A 17,094-nucleotide genomic window follows, 5' to 3' on the forward strand; every position below is an offset into this window, starting at 1 on the left:
AGCATGAGGGATGTCTAAGACCTACACAGAATAGAATTCAGCATTTAAGCAATGTCATATTTAAATGGAGAAAGCCCCCAAACTGTGGGAGCAGCTGACCTGTTCTGACCAGAGTTCATTGCAAAGAGAAAGTCTTCGCATTTTAGTGGCCTCTTAAACATTTCCGCAAGTGGCAGCTTGCCGTTCAAATAAAACATGGTGTAGAGCTGGTCAAAACTGTTACAAAAACCAGTTGTTCTAGCAAAACACGAACATTTTACAGTGTTTTTGCAATGCTCCATAGACTAGAAAGGGCAACCTTTAAGTGGCTGCAGGCGTTGTACGGCCCTTCCCTGCCTTTTCCTTACTCCTCTCCTGAAACACCTCAGCTATTTTAACGCTGTTACAGGAAGGAGCGATCAGCTGCAGTCGGATGTGTCAGAGGGTGTAATGGGGTTGTTTGGCGCATAGCCGTGGCTCAGGGCTGCAGGTATCTTTAAGCAGCATGGCCAGATGCACAGGGAGAGTGCGAAGGAGCTTGTTTAGCAATAGAGGAAACACAAGAGGGACTGTTCTGAGAGATCTGTCAGCAGTAAACTTGACCTCTGTCTCTGTTGTCCCAAAAATAGGCTGGCCACAGAACTTCAAAAGAAATGAAGGACAGTAGTTATAGAGATGACAACTGCCGTGTTGTACCTGTGGTACCAAAATCACCATGGTCTATCCATCCCCAACGTGATTAGCCTTCATTAATTTTTTTTCTGCTTTTCCTGCAGTTTTCTCTCAGGCTTCCTTTCCAGAAAGGGAGGTATTGCCTCAAAAAGTCGGTTGGAATTGTGCATCCTTCTGCACCTCTCTCTCAAAACTCACCTTTTCTTGGACATCCTCCCAGCAGCAGCCAGGCAGATTGCTGAGTGATCCCATTTACAGGCTGTATTGCTGATAAAGAAAAACCCAAACCCACAACAGGACCCTGTTCCTCCACAATTTTTTGTTGCATGTCCTGTAAGTGCACTGTTGATTTTGGAGGACAGGCTTACCCAAGGCTTGCTGAAGCAGATGGGAAGCCTCCCATCCCCTTAAGCAAGCTTCAGAACTGATCCTTATAATATCTGACCCTTGCTTGGCCCTTCAGCCCCAAGTGCTGAAACTAGCTAAAAGGGGCTAAAAACCCTAAAAAAAACCCCGGAATTGAGGCAAATACAAAGCTGGTTTCCTGCATGGCACTTTTCTCAAGAAGCATGTGTTGCATCACCTGGGGGAACCTTTTTCCAGGCCAGTGCCCCGCTGGCTGCATCTTTTTTTTTTTCCCTAAGGGTTTTGCTGCAGAGAAATGCAATTTACTGTGTTATGTACATAGCCAAGCAGGAAGTTCGTGCATCAGCTACCACAAAAAAAGGTGCTTCGGTACTAATGGGTGATGCTAGTATCAATTTTGTTTTTCAGCAAGTGCAGAGGACACTGAGACTTGTGATTATTTTTTTTTTCTCTTTGAAGTACTAAATTGACAGATGATCAGCCTCCCCTTAGGCTTCCAGGTAATTGTAGGTTATAACAGTTCCTTGAATGGAAAGCAGTTACTTTACAGTTTCTTAACTTAATTTTCATGTTGAATGAGACTTTTTCGGAACAGTTTGAAGACTAGAAAGAACAATTTTGCAAGGTGCTACATGTGTTTTTATGGTCTCTATATGCTGTATCTACTAAATGAGATAAATTCATCCAAAGCTTAGTGCTCTGTCAAGTTAAAGTGATATTTTCATCCCTTGAACATAGTTTGATTCCTGTTCTTACTGGCATGTAATTATAATCTCATCTCAGAGTTTACGTGTTTTCTTCTCTCCCCATGCAGAAATTACTTCCTTGAAAGAAGCCATTTTCTCTTACTCCAGGATGTTACCGGTAGATAACAGACTTCTAAACTTACAGATCTACAAGCTTCTTCAGTGCGTTCACCAGAAAGACAAGAAGCAAATAGAAAAACTGGTCCGGAATGGATTCCCAAATCTCATTAATTTCACAGAGCCAGTGGAAGGATATAGTGCCCTTCATTTGGCCTGCATTAAAAATGACACCGACATGTGCAGCTTCTTGCTGGAACAGGGAGCTCATCCAGATGTCCAGGACAAAATGGGACGTACTCCAGCAATGAAGGCAGCTGAGCTAGGCCATGAGTTGGTTCTGGATTTATTAGCAAAAGCTAAAGCAGACATGACTGTTGTGGATAATGAAGGGAAAGGTAAGTGAAAGGAAACCTAATCAGATCAGAAATGACCCCTTGCCGTGTTTCACGCTTGCTATGTATGTTGTGTCCAATCTGTAGAGAGCAACCGTGGTCGAGCAGCTCAATAGAAGCTATTGGCCATAAGAGCTTTGCTGAAAATGAAAATAATTCTCCCTGAACAGTCTAGGCCTTTAAATGATAGGTCTCTCCAGTACATAGCTGAAAGATAATTTACGATTGAGAATTGTGTTCCTCCCATGACCTGTCACGTATTAAGTTCTGGTTTACTTCCCAAGTTCAAAGGCCCTAACCTAGAATTCTTTTTTTTGCCTGTATATACCACAAGAGAAGTGAAAGGGTCTCTGTTGAAGGAGTTTGTCTGTTCAGCTGTGAAGCTTACAGCTAAGTAACCTTTCTCATTAGTATGGCACAGTAATCCCTGCTGCTTTTCTTCGCAGGTGTTTTGTTTTACTGCATTTTACCTACAAGGCGGCATTACCACTGCACACAAATTGCTTTGGATTATGGTGCAGATGTTAACAACTGTACTGCTGATGGGAAGCCTGTATTTCTACAAGCCTGTGAGCAAGCTGATGATATTAAAGAAATATGTCTGAATTTCTTGGAAAGAGGAGCCAATCCCAATGCAAGAAACCCAGTATGAATATTTCTGTAACAAAACATATATACAGGAATATAGAATAGTTACCAGATGACTAGAGTATGTGACCTTAAATCCTCACATTGAAATAATAAAGCAGTGACAAGTGCTTAACTCCGTGGCCACGCCTGTTCCCTTCTGCCGTATCCCCCTTTTTTGCAGGAGCAGGGATTTGAGGCTTCTGCTCAAATCGCGTATCCCGATTTAGATCTTTGTAGATTAGAGTGCAAATATTTTACAAAACCAGAACATAACTGGGCCAGGTCTTAGGAGCTGCAGTTCACTGTATGTCAGCGGAGCGATGCTGATTTGTACTTTGCCTGGATGTGCCCTAAGGTTTTCAGAGTTGAAATAATATTCACTAAAAGGTGAGTCCAGCATGAAATCATTCCCCTGATGGGGAATCAAGGCAGAGATGAGGCATAAGAAACTCTTTTATCTCTTTTGTATGTTTTAGCCATTTATTTGTTCACTTCCTTAGTTTAGTAAAGACCTGAAGGACTGAAGCTTGCCGCTGTTGATCAAGTCAAGGAGCTCAAGCTTTTGCTTGGGTCCCAGTTTTGCAGTATTCTTCCTAGCTTGTAGCTGTGGCAAAACCAGCATTTAGACATCCTTACCCTGTCTTCTCATGCACATGTCCACTTCATGCACTCAGTGGACCTGCAGTATGATAAACCTGCACTTTTTTTTTGGTAGTATGATGGGCACATATACCTGGTCCCGTAATAGGAATGGTTTGCTAGGCCCAGAGAAGGACAGATAGCAGGGAAGAACGTATGGTTCAGTGGAACAATATCCATGCTTACTCCTCTCTTTGCCCCTCTGTAGAGTGGCAAGGTAGACCTTCTAAGTGTTGCTATGGGCCAGCATGTTCATAGCTGATCCAAGATGTGCTCTGCTCTTGGGAAGGTCACCAGATCTACCCGAGTTAGCCATTATAAAGAAAATAGGTACTGCTAATCACAAATATACACTATTATCTAGAAAAAGAGACAGCACTGATATAGCATGAGAACTTTTCCTCTCAGACAGAACAGTAGTGAAATTCCCCAGTTGCTCTGCCTTCCCCGTAGCACTCCTCCAGCCATACCTCCTCATGCTCTTTCATGACAGAGGTGCTATTTTGTGTTAAATTTTGTAAACATGCAGGAGAGCATGCACACAGAATAAAGAATTCCTTAACTAAGGAGTTGGTTTTCCTGGGGACTGTTCAGGGGACTCAAGTTACTAATGCACTTGAGTCGCTGGGATTTGACTACACATATTTTAGCAGCATTATAACTGGGTTCTTAAAGTTTACCTACAAATGTCTTTGAATCTGTTAGACTTGTTTCCTTTTTTTGGTAATACCTGAAAAGGAGACCTTCAGTTTTATGCCACCCTGCAACAATCAGATCATACTGTTCCAACCTGAATTAGCATATGAAACAAATTCTGAATTGTTTTCTTGCTGCTTTGCAGGCTACAGGTCGCACAGCCTTAATGGAAGCTGCAAGAGAAGGCGTTCTCGAGCTGGTGCGTGGCCTACTTGAGAGAGGAGTCGATGTTAACCTATTTGACCTTGAAAGACACAGTGCTGCACATTTTGCAGCCAGAGGGGGCTTTTTTGAGGTATTGTCATTTGTAGGGTTAAAGCGTTGCTGCAAAGCCAAACATAGGGTGGGTTTTCTGTTTGTTTTTTTGGGGGGTTGGGTGTTTTTGTGTTGGTTTTTTTTTTGAGTCCAGTATCTCAGCTGATCAAAGCATAATAATCAGCAATCAGAAGCAGCTTCTTTTTAAGGATCAAAGGGAATCCAGCAGTGGTAAGAATCTCTCTCATAATTGAAGAGCCCTTTTTGCCAAGGTACCTCTGAGTGTGTGTGCCAGTGTGGCTGGCTGCTGTGAACAGCTCTGCTAGAGAGCTTGTTTCTCTCAATGTGTAGCATGTCACAGCTGTGTAACTTAGATGAAACATTGCCCTTATAAGAAGGGCAGATGCAAACAGCTGCAGGTAGGCACATTCTTCCCTATCCCCCGTACCCTCTTGGAAGTATATAAAATTATGCGGTTTTGATGGTGGGTGCAATGTCAGTTACTTTTAAGACAGTGGCCTGCACTGGCAGTAGTGAAGACCATCCTTGATGTCTACAACTGAACAAGGTTTCTATTTCCTCAGTTAAGTAAAAACAGTACTATAGAAAACATGAATGTTATGTGTGCATCGATCAGCTGGGCGTGGGGGAGAACCTAACTATATAAACTGAAAATATATGTTACTGCGTTTATTTGTAAATCATTCTCGCACTTCCCATCTTAAGAAACAGACAAGATTTTTGGTGGTACTGTCTTTGTTTTTCTAGATTTTGAGGATTATTTCAGCATATAATGGAGACTTGGGCCTGATTGCTATGAATGGTAACACACCGCTTCATTATGCTGCGGAGGGAGGATTTGCAGATTGCTGCAAGTTTATAGGGCAAAGAGGTACATTAAAAATAAGTTCCTTTGCAACTATCACGTATATTCTTTTTCTGTGCTAAAGGAGAGATTTGACTTGGCATTTATGGAGGAGTTGACCCTCTGGGGTATCGTGTGGCAAAGGTAGTTCTCATTAAGAAGTGCCCAACATAGGCCATTATGACTTATTTCTACTCAAGATGAGGTAAAACATTTCTCAGAGAAAACAGGAGAAACATCAGGGGTTTGTATATTTTAGAATCAGACTGTATGAAGTGGTTCTGACTGGAGTTGTTTTTAGAAGTATTGCGTTGAAACTTCCAATAGAAAATTAAGTTTTGGTTTTCTGATCATTTAAAAAAAAAAACCATCTGTGTAGTCATGGAGAAAACTTGGTACTCCTGGGCCTTGAAGCATACTCCAAAGCAAAGAAGCTGTGATCACTCTCTAACTTAATCAGCTGATTGTAGCATTTCAACCTTTGATTCAAAAGGACCGTGCAAAATCCTACATTCTGTTCTTGTGATTTGAACGTTTAACTAAGGAGTCCACTGCCAAATTAGTAGGCTGGGGTATAGAACATTGAGTGATATTTTAATCTTAGTTTGTTTCTTCTTAACCTTGCTCACCACTTTTAAGTAAAAATGTACAATTTTCACAGAACTTCTGCCTTTCTATACATATTCACGAGTGGTCAGATAAGTAGAGCATGGGTTGCCCAATGAATCTTCCTTTGGGAGAGAAATACAGACACATGGCTAACCTTCCAGTCCGAGATCTATGATGCAGTTCCACGTACTATCGCGATTTATAGTTAAGACAGTAAAAAATTGTAGACCTGTGGCAGTTAGTTGCATATATATTACAAATCTCTTTGTTACATAATTAGGAATTCCACTGCCTTATCAGTGAAATGGTGTCTGTATTTTTAGGCTGTGATCCTACATGGACAAACTTGTTAAGAAAGACCCCAAGAGCCGTTGCCAAGGAAGGTGGTTTTAAAGCAGCAGCAGCAGAATTGCGTAAAATTGAAAATACCTTTAGAAAAAAGTCCAAGCCTGGGGCTAAGGAGGACAACCCCCGCTGGGCACTGAGGCTGTATGACTGGTCCTTAGAGCACCAGGCTGCCCTCCGCAAGGCTTTTGAGGCCGTCGACCAAGGAGATGGGACAGTAGCTAAAGATGATTTTACAGCAGTTATTCAGAAGCATTGTGCCTTTGTGGACATTGAACAAATACAGATGATTGCTGAAATGCATGAAGGAGCTCACCCTGAGGGAATCGACACTGAAGAGTTTTTTAAAGGCTCTAAATACCTGCAGAAAAGCTGTCTTATAACGTCCTTTGAACGCAAAGGGAAGAAGAGGAAGAAAGAGAAGAAACGAAGAGGCAGAAGAGGCATCGCCGTCCCCGTGCCGATTTGTGTTATTCCGAAGAGCGCATGCCCACGTAGGGAAGATGGCTTCCCTGTGTACATGGTTGAGGCTATTCAGAACGTTGCTGACAGCTACCATCTTAACCGAGACCACCCATCTGCCCACCCCGTGCACGATGACCGTGCCTGGTATACAGATGAGCCAAGGAAAACTTACGTGAATATTAACTACCTTGTCAGAGCAGGAGACATTCTGTCTCTACAGAAGGCGTTTGAGGAGGGTGTGCCAGTAGACATAAAAGATAAATATTACAAAACACCTTTGATGGCTGCATGTGCAAGTGGGAACGTAGACGTTGTGCAGTATCTTCTGGAAAAGGGGTAAGATCATCTCAGATTTTATCTTTTTTTTTAAATTGCTATTTTGGAAAGGTTTTCAAAAGCATAAATCTCCAGTAAACATTTGGATGCAACAGACTATGGTTGGGGTTTTATTTACATAACATTTAATATTAGAGTTAGTTCCATAAGAGCCTGAGTTACAGAGGGTTAGTTTATTGTTTTTCACATTTTAGTAACTGGGAAATAGAAAGACCCAAGAGGAAAGTTCCCCAGGTCTGAAATTTTTGGTGTCTGGGCTGTTGACGTTTTGGTCGGATGCAGAGTCTGTTGGAACTGCAGTTACTTCACGCCCACATCTCAAATCGTGCATCCTCAAAACTGAACTCTCAAAATCAGATGAATGATTTCAGAGAAATCTGGCTCAAGTGACTTGCCTGAAATCATCAAGGTACTCTTAGCTGAATCAGGGCAATCCTGGACTTCTCTGTTCCACATGGCAGGGCCTTTGCATGCAAATGTTTTAAGGGGATGAGCCTTATAATCACTTTCCTTTGCATCCTCAGCAGCCTGAAGCAGCAAGATTTACAGCAGAAGCTTGTGCTGCTAGTTAGTCTGTTCCTCACTTTAGAAGTGCTTCAGCAATTTTGTAGCCTACGGAGACACTTGTGAAAAATCTCAATGACAGCTTAAAAATGAAAGCAATTTAGGAAAGATTCAGTCATACTTGTGTGATAACATAATCTCTTCTTTTTTATTGTCAGACTGCTGTGGTCCTACAGTCATTCACATAGACGCTTAAATGAACAAATGAGTATTTTTCAAAGATATTCACATTAGCTTTGTTCTCTACCTGTAGCTAGAATTCATTTTAACATTCATCTCTCAGGATAGCTGTAGTTGTCGCTTCAGTTCCTGCAAAGACTTAACAGCACATGGATCTTTACACACCCTGGTAATTACACTGACATTCCTGGAGCATATGGAAAGTTGTGTAAATGCGTACGTTCCGGTCTTCCAAAGATAAGGATGCAAGAGTTAGCAAATTTATCTAGCAATTTAGTCTCCACTGCTTTCATCAAGCCTCACTAACCAGCACTGGAGTCACATCTCATCATATTTAACAGTTAGACCTAGAAATGTAATAACTTATTTTAAAAAAATAGTACCAATTTTGAGATTTTTGAATTGTCAGAAATCAGAAAATGGAACGGGAAGTTCTCAGCACAGGGTTTAGCTTTGCATCTTTCAACAGTGTGGACTTCCAGATATGTTTGGTTTGGCATAGGAGTTCAAATACTTTTTATAATATAACCTTTTCTGCACAGTGTCACAAATCCGTATCGAATAGAAAACAGAACATTTATCCAGAGCTATAGAAGATGCTGAGGTTCAAACATAAATTGGTGGTACCTACAGCCACCCAGAGGCGTCTGACACCAGCAGAGGGAGGGATTTCTTGTTCTAGAAATAAACTGTTCAGAAGTAAATTAAATTTGGGCTAAAGGCAAATTCAATACTTGATCAGGAGAAAACGCTGAAGAATTTTCAAGTCAGTGCTGTGTTGTTCCCATTCCCTTCAATCGGTTTGTTTGTGATAGAATGAAGTTTGCAAAAAGCCATTCAGGGGCAGACAGAGTGTCAGTACAGGCATGGAGGCTGGGGCAAGAGAGAAAGTGGAATAACTGGAACTGCTTGTTTTAATTAGAAATAGAAAGGAAATGAAACTACATACGAATAAAGCATAACGGCTAAGCAACTGAAAGATAACAAAGGTGAGAACTAGTAGGTCGGGGGAGTTTACTGTGATAAGATCTCACCAAAGGTGGAATACTGAAAAAGGTTAAAGAAGAAAAGAAGAAGAGACAAATCTGTTCTTTAGGTCTAAATATTAACCATCTGACCTGAAGAGCAAAAAGCTATCCCTGGAAGCAGCTTCCTTCATCATTTTTCTTCCTTTTCCCTCTCTCCATGTCTTTTGTGAAGACATCAGCTCTTTGTCCCTAGAGTATATGCGACAGTGACCCTAACTCAGCTTAGGACCTCTAGGCTGTCTTAAATACAGGACAAAGTAATTCACTCTACCTGAGCACTGGGGCATCCCCTCATGAGGTTTTGACCCCTTCTAAACCTGCATGTGGCACAGGTGGGAGAACACAGATCTGGGCACAGTCATGGACCGTGCTTTCTTCAGAGATCTGGGGGAACCTGATTTCTTGCCTTTTAACAGCATTAAGAGGGTCTAGTGGCTTTTGTGCCCCAAGCCTTGCTTTCATGTGACCCCAGCCCAAAAGCTCCCGAGGCAGCCAGTTGCTAAAGGGCTGATAATACATTTCCCCTCAGCTTCACCCAGAGGCAGCATATTGCAAGTATCTCCCCAAAACATCCTCCAGAACACGCCAGTTTTAACCCGGGAGCAGAAACAGATCTAGTTCAGTGGCACAGTGGCTGAAAAAATTTTAAATCCTCAGATTTTCCGTGATAGACCTTCTCTAACTCATTTGTTAGTTAGAGGGTTAGCAATTTTGGCCCATGTTTCAGAGCACCTGTTCTTGGCCCAGAAACATTCTTTTTTGAATTCCTTAACCTGCTTTTTGCCAGTCTCAGTGAATCTGGAGCACAAATACCAGCAGCATTTTAGAGGACTAAGCTGTTTGAGTGCTCATTTTCCTGCGTACCTGTGAAAACCTCCATGTAGAGAACACTGTGTTGGCTTGCAGGGGGATACGATCACCACCCAGGCACACTCTTCTTAGTATTAATATTCCATGACAAGCTACATATCAGATACTAAAATGGTTTCAGAGTAGCAGTAGCAATATGGAAATATTTGTTTGAACTGAATATGCCATCGCAGAGGGCAATTAACATTGATTGTACTTGCAGCTGTGGATATACTGGGTCTAGTAGCTGGCTTTGTCTGCCACAACTCCTCTTCCTCTTTTGTAGGGCTGATGTAAACGCAACAGACAATTTCATGTGGACTCCCCTCCATCACGCTTGCTATAACGGACACCTAGATATTGCTGAGCTGATGGTGAAAGCTGGAGCAGCAGTGAATGCACCTGCAATAGGCAATGCAACCCCACTAATGAGAGCCATCGAGAGCTGCAGATTGGATATAGTCTATTTTTTAATCTGTGCGGGTGCTGACATCCAAATGACAAACAGCAATGGTAAATATCAACATCTCCATCCCGAAAGGCCTGTTTCTTATATGTTTTATTAAAAACTGATAAGTTATTGGCACACTTTGAGAAGTGTTCTGAATTTATGATCAGGATGAAGGTGTTCGGTTCAATTAGTTTTCTACAGTATGGAGTCGCTGCTGTAGATAGGCACCTTTTCTGGGTTTTAAGCACCTAGAAAACAAAGTAACATGATTAAGGAGATTATTGCTCCTCACAGGTTATACACAGAGTTATAAGTGGCTCTAATGAAAAAAAATTCTAGCTAGTTATTAATATTATTTGATGGAAAGTTACATTTTAGTTGTGGCCAGTGTATACTCTGCCACCCATTTAAATCACTTATTTTTATGCAGAGGCAGCACTGGTTAAAAAGAATTTTGTGCTGCTTAGCATGTAAATATTACTCCCTAAGAGAAAAAAAAAAAAAGGTGATTTAGCAAAAACAAATCTCAACTGGTATTGAAGTGTTACCTCCTCATAGCAGATCCCTCAATTCAGTATTATTTCCTCTGGTTTTGGAGTAATTTAAACAGTTAACATTTACCACATTTTAAGCTGTTGCTCTAACATAGAAAGCAACATTGCTACATAACGAGTCTTTCCTTCCCAAAGTGCCTCTTAGGTGAAACGCTGCTTGTAGAAGGAATGTGTATTCCTTATTTCTGTTACCACGTGAAGTTCCAATTCATGCAGCAGTTTAATCTCGCAACTACTTTACAGCCACAGGGTCTCGTAAGATCCAGTTTGTCCATTCTCTGGCGCTGCAGGTGTGCAGCCCCGTTTAAATCACAGGGCTTTCCCCTGACTCCTTGCCAGCCACAGAGCAAGCGCTGGAAGAGGTAGATATCTGCAATAACTCGGTCTACATTCCCAACCTTGTACCGTGCCAGCCATCTCCTGGTGCTAAATGCTCTCACAGATCAAAATTACAACCTGCAGGACCAGTATGTTAAGCTACAAATGTCAGAACATTAAGAACAAAGCAACCACGCCAAGAATTTCTGCAATATTTTGTTTCCAGGCTTGTTTCTGCAAGCAGTGCTGATGACTGCCAGTCCTCACATGGATGTCAGGCACACCGAATGGTTAATAAAATAGAGGCCTAATTAAACTCAGTTGACTGTAGTGTCATTATCTAGTTGTAGTAACAAGTGCCAAGGTTCATTTTCATGGCTTATACAGGTGCTTGGGATTTTTAATTACAGGAAAGAATGCTCTTGATATTGCTAAAGTATTTGCAGATTCTAGAATCATTGATCTGCTCCAAAACAAACTGGAAAATTTGCCAGAAGTACAAGAAAAAAAAGAATCAGAGAACAAAAAAGTGAAGCCAAAGTCACCTTCTACACTGATGCCTGTAGAGGTACAGGCTGTGAAAAAACAGGTATGAGAGATAGTAACAAAGGATTGATTTGCTAATAGTTAGTAGCGTGCTTCTTTCTTTCGTTTATTTGCCATCCATGTCTCCTTAAATCTATAAACCAGGCAGTTTTGTTAAAGTATTTTCAGAAGCCTGTACTAGTACTTGTTCATTGGTTGAAATTTTGACTTGTTAATTATATGAACTTCCTGTCTTCCCCAGTCCCACTAAAGAATTACATCCTCTATCACTGACAGGACACAGAAAAATATTTCCTCTTCTTTTCCCTGTCCTCCTGAAGTTTATCATCATCCAGCTCTGTTGTGGTAAATAATGAACTGGTGATCGTAATTTCATAAAGGGAGCACCCGTTCCTTCACAGAATAAGATCAAGACCCTTCAAATTACTAGAAAGGTCTTCTTATTCTGCTAATCAAACTCACTGAGGTGGTATCAGGCTTGCTGATGTCTCATTTCCTTCCTCTTCCACTGTTGACCCGAGTCCCGTTTCTCAAATCCCACGCTGTTGTACTCCTGAATGCCATTCCCACACCCCCACAGGACCTTACCATTGCCTGGTTCCCAACTGACTTCAGCCTCTGTGACCACATCCTGGTTGTCTTATTGGGGTTGAGATCTTCCTGATTTACTGGTGGTACTTGTTAGTCAAATCCAGGATGCTATTTAGAGAGAAAATGCAATTGCATCTGCATTGCTGGAAGAGTCCTTCAGCAGTCGTGCCCTGGATGGGGCAGTAAATGTCTCCCAGTAGACAAATGTTGGTTTCCCCATTTAAAAAATGCTTTGAATTTGCCAGGGATAGTATGGGACTTTCATAGGCAGGAGAACAACCACCTTAGGTGCTTGCTTACTCGTCATGCAGAATAGAGTGGGCTCACCAGTGGTACTAAGTGATTGTCTTGTGAGTCTTAAAGAGCTGTTAATGTTTTAGTGTCCAAGAAAGAGAGTCATCCTCTACCTTTTAAAACGTTTCCCCTCACAATTTTTGGTTATTAAAAAAAAATCAGCTGAAACAAATACAGATTCTGAATGGATTCAGAAAAATACACTTCTAGTAGCAAAAGAAGTGTCAGAAGATGCAGGATGTGTGCCTTGCTTCTGAACGTGATGTGTCTGTGTAACTGATAACTTCTTCACTTTTAGTCTTCACAGATATCTCTGCCACTTGTAGAAAAGTCGGTTCTTGAAAAGACGACGCATTCCCCCAGTGTTACTTATCTGGACTCTTTGATAACCAGTGGTGCTACCAAGAAAGACGACATCTCATTCAAACCCAGAAAAGTACGTACAGTAGCAAAACACGAGCACAGTTACATATTAATTTAAAGGTGGGCCTTGCTGTATGTCAAAAACCAGAGCAGTCTGATGAAATGACTTCACAATTCAGCTGCCTTACAGATGATGTGACACAGGCTAGAGAGATTGCCACAATAGTAAACTAAAGAGTTCATATATATGTGTGTGTGTATTACATACATACACATACATTTGTATGAAACAAATTATCATGGGAATCAAGCCCTTATCAAGTTTTAAAATAGGATTAAAATGGATGCACAGTAAAATACGAATGCAACTATGTTCACAGTACGGATTTCTACATTTCTACACTTAAAGGATAGGAGCCCTTGTGCATGGGACCAGCACAAACTTCTAACTTGCCTTCTCAATTCATTACCACCTGATTACTTATGTCTGTGGCAGTTACTGAACTAAATGGATCACAGTACACTGAATATTTACTTCCTAGAGTTAGAATGCTGAAAAGATAATTTTTGTATCATGGACTTGTTAATAGTCATTCACAAATAACCAAGAAACAGAACAGGATGATCACAGAGAAATATTTCATATTTTTTTTCCCCTTAAAAAGAAAAATACCACCATTGCTGGCTGAGAAATTTTGTTCGGAGTTGTTTACAGTTTCCCTAACCCCAATTTATGCTAGTTTCTGCAGCCTTATTCCCCTGGGACCATTGCATTGCCAGCAACTCTGCATCTAATTACTATTTTCCACTTTGAGGATCTTGGGCCCAAGTCAGTCATTCGAAACAATTACCTTTGGACCTTTTTTCCCACATTATCCCTCATCTGAGCCCATGGCATGTTATAGATACGAAGTGACAAGAGAATGCTCTGCTTATACATACACAAATTGTTGTGGTATCTTCTGCGAGGAGGCCAGACTAGTTTTCTGCTATGTCTCAGGATGTAAAGGAGCGCTAGAACATGGCTCTGTTTGGCTAACGGTCTCTTCTTAGTGCTTCAGTTGCCTAAGTCGTGTCCAAATTAACCACAAATACCTTTATTTTGTAGATTTGGGCCCCTGAAGCTGCAGTGGACAAGCTAGTAAGAAAGCAAGAATTGCTCCGTGAGCTCTTTACTCTTGATGGCCACTCAGAAAGTTTTATGACGCCCTTTAAGAGAAAAGTTACGGAATAAGCACACCAGCTGGAAGAAGCTACTTCAGCACATACTTCTGAGGGGACAGAGATCTAAAAGGCAGCTCCTCTGTAAGGAAGGGATCATGCAGTGCTCAGTAACTGTATCTCAGTTACGATTAAAAAAAAAATTGTAGCAAGTTTTTCCTCTGCAGATTATGTTGCTTACACGTGATCTTTTGTTAAAGGCTTAGTCTGAAAAAGGTCTATCCTCATGTGATTCCAAGTCTTGGAGCTGGCTCACCGTACTTCAGGGAATGGCCACTGTTTGACACACACATGTTCTTTGTCTTTGTAAAGGTGTGGCTTTATGAGGCTATTTTTCACCCCAAGATAAAACTCCTTCCTGGAAGATGTAAGTGTTACCCTTTCTTCTAAAAGGGTATTAAATACAAAGATATGAAGATTCGTGTGTTAGGACCAAGATGGGTCCTAACATGGGACTTGACACCTCTTGAATTGCGTTGCGTGTGTCTGCAAAATAACTGGCAGCACAAAAGTGAGCCAAAGTTGGAGCTTCAAAAAGGCAGTAACAGGTGATAAGTTTTGGGTAAGCAGGGGTTGGAAATACTGGGAATGTTTAGGTTAGAGAGGAAGGAAGTGGGAGGGAATACCATAAAATATATCTAAAGCAGCAAAAAGTTTGGAGAAGTGAACTGAAACCTCCTGTCTGTTCTTTCACAGGATACAAGGCCATTCAGGCTACAGAAAGAAAGAGAAAGCAGCAGATATCCAATGCTGTACAGTGTGTAAATAGCCTGTGTTTCTGGTAGAATTATGTCATGGAGATTAGCTAGGAGAGTTCTCCATTCTCTGCTGTTAGAGCCAGTGGCTCAGCTCTCCTCTCTGGAAGTGCTCCTTAACTTGGGTAGCTACTGCCACGTTAAGGTGTGGACCCTTTTCTGCTGGCTGTGTTCACTAAGCAAATTGACATAAACCTGAATGCGAAAGGAACAGCTAACCTGGCCAGCAGAAGGGGCTGCCTCCTGCATCAGTTTGGATCACGTTATAGAATTAAGCTTGTTGGCGAGCAGCCTCTGAAAGGGTTGTTCAGAAAAGAGTGTGCTGAGAGGGGTCCGTTTTCTGTTCCCGTAGGAAGCCCCTATAAGCATCGCCTGTGTGCTTTTTCCATCACAACAAGCATGGGCTGCAGACTCTCATGGCCTTCAAATGTTGCCCCACAAAAAGACAAGGGAAAGAGCTGTACCTCAGCTGCACGCAACACGATGGCCGACTAGGAAGAAGTATCTGTGCTCCTTTAGACTGCTAGCTTCTCCGCAGCTCCCTGGTCTTTGCTGTAGCAGGCTGCCCAAAGAGCTGGCAAACGTTTCTCACAAGCTACCACCCCATCTCTCATCCAGCCCTCAGCTGGGGACTGCCTTTCTGCAGGAGAACAGTGCAAAACGACAGAAGAGGCAAGACAAGATGACGTCACACACAACGCAGGGTTAGCCACTCAGTCCTGTGCAGCTGTGAAGACAGCTCATTTTGTGTGAGAGAAGAAGCATTTACCAAGCGTACATGAGGGACATCATACATAACCCACAGATTTCTGTCACCCCTCCCAATTGCTTTCTCAGACTGGCTTGGTTAGTGCTTTTCACTGCAGTTATGGGGCTGTGGTATTGTTTAGGGCTTTCAAGGTCTGTCTCAGCATTAAGATCTTATCAACTGAGTGGCCTTAGTGCTCTGTTGTGGGTGTCAAGGATAAACAGCGTCACTATTCTATGTCTGAGCCATCCCTACAGTTCCTGCATTCATCTTAATGAGAGAAAGGCAGGGGTGGTTGTGTGTTTACTTGCATACTGAAAAAATAACCATCTTGTGGCATTTTCAGCGAACCGAGTACAATAAACACCTAACAGTGACTTTAAGGGTGCTTTGATATTTAACACCCTATCCAAAAATCTCGTGCAAAACATTTTTGCATGAATAGTCAGTTCATTCAGGTCCCAGTGGCATAAAGGCAGATATCAGAGCAAACTGAGGGGTTTGGCTGGAGTCAAGAAGCTCCTTTCAGGACTGTCCTCCTCAAGCATGGAGATGACCATGTGTTTAGAGACTTCCCACTTGTACACCAGAAGTGGAATAGGAGAGTGTTACATGAGGCAGCAATAGCAGGCTAGGAAGTTTTTTGGGATGTGAAAGCGGATGTCACAATGGGAGTCAAGGGATAAAGCTCCAGAGCTTAAGTTTGACCTCAGCAGAAGGAAGGGTATTGAGTAAAGAGCTGGGAGCAAGCTGTGAGGGTGGGAAAGATGCTGTGCTAATGGACTGTTCATGGAAAAGCCGAGTGACAATTTGGTGGATGGTGGCAAAGGGTACCAAGTGATAGAGAGAGACACCTCATTAAGAGAGAGCAAAGCACCACTCTCCCAGGTGAGAGCACCTTCTGGAAAGTTGAATCACTTTTATGTCAGAAAAAGAGAACAAAGAAATTTGCAGGTGGGAGTCTGAACAGATCATGGCTGTGATTGGGATAAATCAAAGGGGGAAACCAGTGCAGAAAAGTTAAGTAGACAGAGGGCAGCAACACTGAAAAGAAAGATAAGCTCTGCACATCCACACAGCCTAAGACTGGATGAGTTGTATACTCGTTTTCATTCACAATCAGGCCTGTAATCTAACCTTAGCCACCCTTTGTGATTCGCCTTTAAAGTTCAAGACACTTGTGAAGCCTTCAAGTATCATTTCATACTATCACGAGCACCTCAGGCTAGCTGCTGTTGACACCAAAGTGCTTTACGTACCACCCCATTGCAGAGCATAAGCATTTACATTTCGCACCCCGATTTCCAACACCTGGCATTTTAAGCTTGCTTGCAAACCACATGAAATTAGTTGGGGCTGGGCTTGTAGATACCATTGGCACACATTTTTGTGCTCAAGAATCAGTTCTAACTCCTGAATGTTTTTCAAAGGCTCCTCATTATGTAGGAACCCCCAGTGCTGGATAACAGACTCCAAATTCATCAGATACTACAGGACATGTTAGTAACTGTGCACCGAGGGGTATCTGATGGACAAGACCTCAGTGAATGATCAACTGCTTCAGGCCTATCTTGAAC

The 17,094-nt window shown here is 42.0% G+C and overlaps 1 protein-coding gene across 1 annotated transcript; it reads left to right on the forward strand.

Annotated features, from left to right (window-relative positions):
* Positions 1-1,872: 1,872 nt before the first annotated feature.
* Positions 1,873-14,027, forward strand: ANKEF1 (ankyrin repeat and EF-hand domain containing 1). The gene is made up of 9 exons (XM_086460385.1): positions 1,873-2,218; positions 2,662-2,861; positions 4,326-4,475; positions 5,204-5,327; positions 6,233-7,055; positions 9,963-10,189; positions 11,410-11,528; positions 12,729-12,866; positions 13,902-14,027. The coding sequence occupies exons 1-9, from the start codon at positions 1,873-1,875 to the stop codon at positions 14,025-14,027; spliced, it is 2,253 nt and encodes a 750-aa protein (XP_086316511.1).
* The last annotated feature ends 3,067 nt before the right edge of the window (positions 14,028-17,094 follow it).

Source organism: Leptosomus discolor, chromosome 2 (assembly GCF_034619465.1).
Source record: "Leptosomus discolor isolate bLepDis1 chromosome 2, bLepDis1.hap2, whole genome shotgun sequence".
In the NCBI taxonomy this organism is placed as follows: domain Eukaryota; kingdom Metazoa; phylum Chordata; class Aves; order Leptosomiformes; family Leptosomidae; genus Leptosomus; species Leptosomus discolor.

Excerpts from the sequence above, each read along its gene's own strand:
- ANKEF1 (XM_086460385.1), top strand. The coding sequence starts at position 1,873 with ATGTTACCGGTAGATAACAGACTTCTAAACTTACAGATCTACAAGCTT. Across the intron at positions 7,056-9,962 it reads CAGTATCTTCTGGAAAAGGG|GGCTGATGTAAACGCAACAG; the intron begins GTAAGATCATCT and ends CCTCTTTTGTAG. Across the intron at positions 12,867-13,901 it reads TCTCATTCAAACCCAGAAAA|ATTTGGGCCCCTGAAGCTGC; the intron begins GTACGTACAGTA and ends TTTATTTTGTAG.